The sequence below is a fragment of the Podarcis tiliguerta genome (assembly GCF_965153285.1).
Source record: "Podarcis tiliguerta genome assembly, chromosome: 16".
Lineage (NCBI taxonomy): Eukaryota > Metazoa > Chordata > Lepidosauria > Squamata > Lacertidae > Podarcis > Podarcis tiliguerta.
In genome coordinates, this window is record NC_139549.1 from 19,230,358 (window position 1) to 19,236,357 (window position 6,000).

Sequence of the window (6,000 nt, forward strand, 5' to 3'; positions counted from 1 at the left end):
CCCCGTCCAAAATGGGTCCTTTTTGCTCTTCTTGCGTCCTCTCTGGGCATAGAAGTGCACTCTCGCTGAGGATGGGTGCCTTGAGTTGTGCAAAGTTAGACGGCGCGCCCGGGCAGCCGAGCTGCGAGGGTTAAAGCAGCTGTGCGTCACGGGGAGAAGGAACCGGTTGCCGCGCCCTAGGCTGAGGCCAGCTCACCTGGGACAGGTGAGAAGAGGCTGCTGGCTCGCTTGCTGGGAGAGGGAAGGGCCGGGCCGTCGAGGATGGCGCTGTGTCCGGCCGTGCCCCCGTCGTGGCGCTACGGGTTGCTGCTGGGCGCCTACGGGCTCTTCCTGCTGGTGGGCGCCGCCGTCTTCGCCGGCCTGGAGGGGCCTCCCGAGCGAGCCCTGCTGGCCGCCCTGCACGACGCCCGCGCCCGACTGCTGGCCGAGCACCGCGCGTGCCTGTCGGAGGAGAGGCTGGCCGGCCTCCTGGAGCGCCTCATCGACGCCGGCAGCTACGGCGTCTCCGGCCTGGGCAACGTCTCCGGAGACGAGAACTGGGAGTTCACCTCGGCGCTCTTCTTCACCGCCAGCGTCCTCACCACCACAGGTAGGTCGTCGAGCTCAGCCGGGGGGGGGGGCATCCCTTTCCTTTTGGAGCGGCGCAGGCAGAAAACCAACCGGGAGAGACTCCCGCTGCCCAAGCACGCAGCTCCCTGATCCAGCCTCAGGCTGCGAGCAGCAAGGATGGAGGACCCTCCTGTCTGCCCGGCTGTTGGGAGGGGAGCCACTGTGGTGCAGCTGTTACAGGGTCGGACTAGGACCTGAGAGACCAGGGTTCAAATCCACACTTGGCCAAGAAGCTCGCTGGGTGACCATGGGCCAGTCACTGCCTCTCAGTCTGGTTGTTGTGGGCATTAAATGGAAAGGAGAACCATGTACAGTGGTACCTCGGGATACATACGCTTCAGGTTACACACTCCGCTAACCCAGAAATAGTACCACAGCTTAAGAACTTTGCTTCAGGATGAGAACAGAAATTGTGCTCCGGCGGCGCGGCTGCAGCAGGAGGCCCCATTAACTAAAGTGGTGCTTCAGGTTAAGAACAGTTTCAGGTTAAGAACGGAAACAAATTAAGTACTTAACCCGAGGTACCAGTGTACACCCCTTTGAGCTCCTTGGAGGAAAAGATGGGACAAAAAGGCAAAATTGATGCTGATGCTGCTGCTGCAGGAGAGCCACCTGCCCCATACCTGGCAGTGGCTGGCTAAAGTCCCCTGCAAACAAAGGTCTTTGGCTCTCGCCTGCTCCCTGATCCTTTGAGCTGGCGATACTGGGGATTGAACCTGCATCTTTCTGTATGCCATGCCAGGCACTCTGCTCACTGAGGTTCCTTCTGCATGGCAAGCTTTGCACAGAGAAACATCCCTTTTATTTATTTACCTAATGGTAATTTGAAGGCATGTTGGCCATTTATGAGATATGTTGTTATAGTCTTACAACACCTTACAATGTCATACAAGCAAGCAAAAAAAAAAAAAATTAAAAAAATAAAACACCCCAATCTAAACCAGAAGATGAAGTTAAGGTAATGCATCAGAAATCCCTGATAAACATTCGTGCAGAGGGCAATATATAGTTTATGCTAATCAAAAAGCCTGGCCGCTAATAAAATATAACTTCTTAGGGGGTTAAGCTGTTGGTTAGGGTTAGAGCAATGCCAGCACTGGGCATTGACAGGTATTTTGCATAGTAATTGCTTTTATTTCAACAAATACTTCCTCCCAGAACTGAGCCACATGTGCATGTCCACCACATACATTGACTCAAGCCTTTATAAACAAAACAAAAGTATTATCAGTCATTTATATCTTGCCAGGACTTTGCAATCAGTGTAAACATAACGTGGGTATAAAATGTGCCAGCATTAAAACTGAAGAGCAAATACAAATGCCAGTAAAAACCAAGACCATAAATAAAAACAGCTGAGTGGAGAAGGGTTTCCTCCACTGGATAGCTCAGCTGGCTAGAGCATAGTGTTGATAACACCACAGTTGTGGGTTCGATTCATGTATGGGACAGCAGCACATTCCTGCATTGCAGGTGGTTGGACTAGATGATCCTCAGGGTCCCTTCCAACTCTACAATTCCAGACCCTCCAAGTGTCCCTATTTTCCAGGGACGTCCCTGATTTAGAGAAGCCATCCCGGTTTGATTTGATCCTGGAATGTCCCACTTTTCCTGAGGATGTCCCTATTTTCACTGGATAAATATTGGAGGATTTGGAGTTATACGACGACTGAGCCGTCTGAAAGCAGTCCTGTATAGGGAAGTTTTTAAATGTTAAATGTTTTATGTTTTTAAAATATGTTGGAAGCCGCTCAGGGTAGCTGGGGCAACCCAGGAACATGTGTGGGGTATAAATAGTAAAATTAAAATTATGGAATGGGACGTCCCTATTTTCATCGGAGAAATGTTGAAGGGTATGCAGTTCTATGATTCTGTTATTCTATTCCATTTGAGTTGTGGTAAAGGGACGCGGGTGGCACTGTGGGTAAAACCTCAGCGCCTAGGACTTGCCGATCGTCAGGTCGGTGGTTCGAATCCCTGCGGCGGGGTACGCTCCCGTTGTTCGGTCCCAGCGCCTGCCAACCTAGCAGTTCGAAAGCACCCCCGGGTGCAAGTAGATAAATAGGGACCGCTTACTAGCGGGAAGGTAAACGGCGTTCTGTGTGCTGCGCTGGCTCACCAGATGCAGCTTGTCACGCTGGCTATGTGACCCGGAAGTGTCTTCGGACAGCGCTGGCTCCCGGCCTATAGAGTGAGATGAGCGCACAACCCTAGAGTCTGGCAAGACTGGCCCGTACGGGCAGGGGTACCTTTACCTTTAATGGTGGGCTCACTCCTGCTTATCTCTGCTTGAGGAAGACAAAAATTAATCCCCCAAGTAGAGGGTTCCCAAACCCTATATCCAAAGTCAGAAGGCCGCATCCAAGGTTAGGCCCCATCCTCAGAGTAAACCCATTGATATGTAGGGGCCTAAACTAGTAATTCCAATGCGTTCAGTGGGTCTGCTCTAAGAATAACTAAGATTACAACCCCAGGGTCTCTTCCAACTCTATTATTCTAACCCAAAGAGTTTTTAAAGGGGGAAAGTATCCTGGAAGTCATCTAGGCCCAACCCCTTGCTCAGGGCATGAAACTTGCAAGGAGAGCATCAGCTGAAACACCAAGGCCACCACCTCCCAAGGCAACATCTTGGCCTGACAGCCTCTGTTTAAGCACCGCCAGCAACTTCAGAGCCCCCATCTGCCAAGGCAGACTGTTCCACTGTCAGACAGCTCATTCTGCTAGGCAGTTTCTCCCATTGTTTAGCCAAAATCTGCTTCTGTGCCATTCCCACTCCTTGGCTCTGCACCTGCCCCCCTGGCGCAGCAGAGAGCAAGTCTGCTCGCTCTATCTTCTGTGAAGAAGCCCTTCAGATATCTGAAGATGGCTATCGTGCCTCCCCTTCATCTTCTCTTCCACAGACTAAACATAACCAGCTCTCTTCCACACAATAATTCGTTTCCAGACCCCCTAACTTGCCTGGCTGCCCTCCTCTGGACGTGCTCCAGTTTGTCAACACCCTTCACAAAATGTGGTGCCCAGAACAGCACTCGCGATGCAGCATGACCCAGCACAGAATAGGGTGCCACACTTAATTCTCGTGATCCTGCCTAACCATGTGTATCGAGGAACATGGCCTGATTGCAACTCTTAAAGGCAGTGAACCATCAGGTCGCCATGGGCTAATAGTCATGAGGCACGTTAGATTCTCAGTGTCAGGATAATGCAGAACAATAGCACACTGCATTACTGTTCCACAAAACAAATTAGAATGGAGGTTGCTCTTTCCTGGCTAACACACACCCATTTCATGTTCTTTTTCAAACTGGATACATCCATGGATGAGGTTTGTTCGGACATGTTATTCCGCCTTTCCAGAAAACATGAGCAAATACATTCTTTGCAAATTATGAGCAGAGTTCCCAAATTGTTAACAGTCCATAGGAGCAGTGGTCTGGGATGGCACCTTAACCACGTGCAGAGGTCAGGGAATAGTATTTTTCCTTTGCCATAATGCAACTTGAGCCTGGATAGCTCAGTTGGTTAGACCATGGTGCTGATAACACCAAGGTTGCAGGTATGGACCAGCTGCATATTCCTGCATTGCAGGGGGTTGGACTAGATGATCCTCAGGGTCCCTTCCAACTCTACAGTTCTATGATTCTATGATTCTATAATTTCTTCTGCAAGTGCTGATCCTTAGATAGCCAAAAACTGTATCACACTCCTACAGAAGGATGGGAATTGTGGTGCAAAGCAGCTAGAATACCCCTGGTTGGGGAAGGCGACTTTATTCAAAAGAAAGAACTGGGTGAAGGAGATGGCTGTCTTCAGAAAGTACAGCTTTGGTGTACTTGGTGTCTGCAATCCCCCTGCTTTGGCCAGCAGTTTGGTTTCATGGTGGCATCAGGTGATTGACAGGTGGGCAGTCCCACCTCACCTGCGAAAATAGTCCAAGAGGCTTGGAGGAAGTCAGGATCCACCCACCAACCAGCTCCAGCTCCCCATCCACAAAGAGGAAACGAGCTTTTGTATGGCAGTAGAGGCGTTAAGATGTGCAGGATCAAATGCCTTATATTGCTGTCACGTAAGTTATGGCCCTCCCGAATGATGCTAAACATCAGAAGAAGGTGGCGGTGGTGGTGTTTTGGGGACAAATGAATGGTGCTTGCTCCTCCGTATTTTATACCTGCAGCTGAGGATCAGCTGGGCAAAACCAAAAGCAGCAAAAGCCCCACCCTCGTATGACTACAGACGCAAAGATAACGCTACCTGGATCAGTTGCCCTTTAACATACTTCAAAATAGTTCTGCACACACAATCAGAATGATTAATGTCTGAGAGGCGGCCTGCCCTGGATGAAATTGCTCTCTCCAGGAAGGAGTAAATCTGCATCCTCCTGCACTGTCAGTGGAGCCTCAACTGGCCTTGGTGGCTAGAGTGCCTTTTTTCAGCTCTGGCCGCTTCACCAGAGGGACAGTCCCAGATTTACAGAAACCATCCTGGTTTTCTGATTTGATCCCGGAATGCCCCCCTTTTCCTTAGGACATCCCTATTTTCACTGGAGAAATGTCGGAGGGTTGTGCAACTCCCGAGCCAAGGAAATAGGAAACTTTACAACCTTGAGAAGACATCTGAAGGGAGGTTTTTTAATGTTTAATGTTTTGTTATGGTTTTTTATATATGTTGGAGACATCCCAGAGTAGATGGGGCAACTCAGTAAGATGGCCGGGGTATAAACAATCAAATTATAATGATATTGGAATAGGACGTCCCTATTTTCATTGGAAAAATGTTGGAGGGTATGAAAGACAACTTGGAAAATTCAATTGGTCCAAAATACAGCAGCGAGATTCCTGGCTGGTGTCCTCTTCAGATCTCAGATAGCCCCTGATTCAAAACAGCTGAATTGGTTTCCAGGCCTCATTCAAGGTGCTCACATTAGTCTTTTAAGGCCCTAAACTCCTCAGCTCCCAAGTGATCCGCCTCCTTCTCTACAGATCTCTTTTGATTGATCTACTGCCCTCAGAAACTTGGTGGGGTGGCAGCCTTGGAGAGGGCCTTCTCTGGGGCAGCCCCTGAGTTGTGGAACTCTCTCCCCACAGAGATGCGTCTGGTGACTTTGTTATCCAGCTTTTATTGAACACTGAAGATGCACCTCTTCATCCTGACCTCTGGCCTCTTGACACTGTATATTTTAGGAGCCACTTTATTTTTTATTTTTTGTTTTTTTAACTGTTTTTAATATTGTGATAGGGTTGCTATATATCTGGAATTTCCTGGACGTAGCCAGGATTTGGCTGTCAGAAACAGTGTCCAGGCAGAAATTGCATAAATGTCCCGGACTTCCCATGTCAGAAGTGTAGATTTTGTCAAATTTACTTAAAATAGCTTCATTTGCTGTTGTTGTTG

At 49.2% G+C, this 6,000-nt stretch overlaps 1 protein-coding gene across 2 annotated transcripts in view; it reads left to right on the forward strand.

Annotated features, from left to right (window-relative positions):
- Positions 1–184: 184 nt before the first annotated feature.
- Positions 185–6,000, forward strand: part of KCNK7 (potassium two pore domain channel subfamily K member 7) — an 11,309-nt gene continuing 5,493 nt past the window's right edge. For both annotated transcript variants that reach the window (XR_014505929.1, XM_083417413.1), the window contains exon 1: positions 185–589. Coding sequence is in view for 1 of the 2 variants with exons in the window: in XM_083417413.1 (XP_083273539.1) it covers positions 262–589 (328 nt within the window). In the remaining variant the exon portion in view is untranslated. The remainder of the gene's footprint in view (positions 590–6,000) is intronic.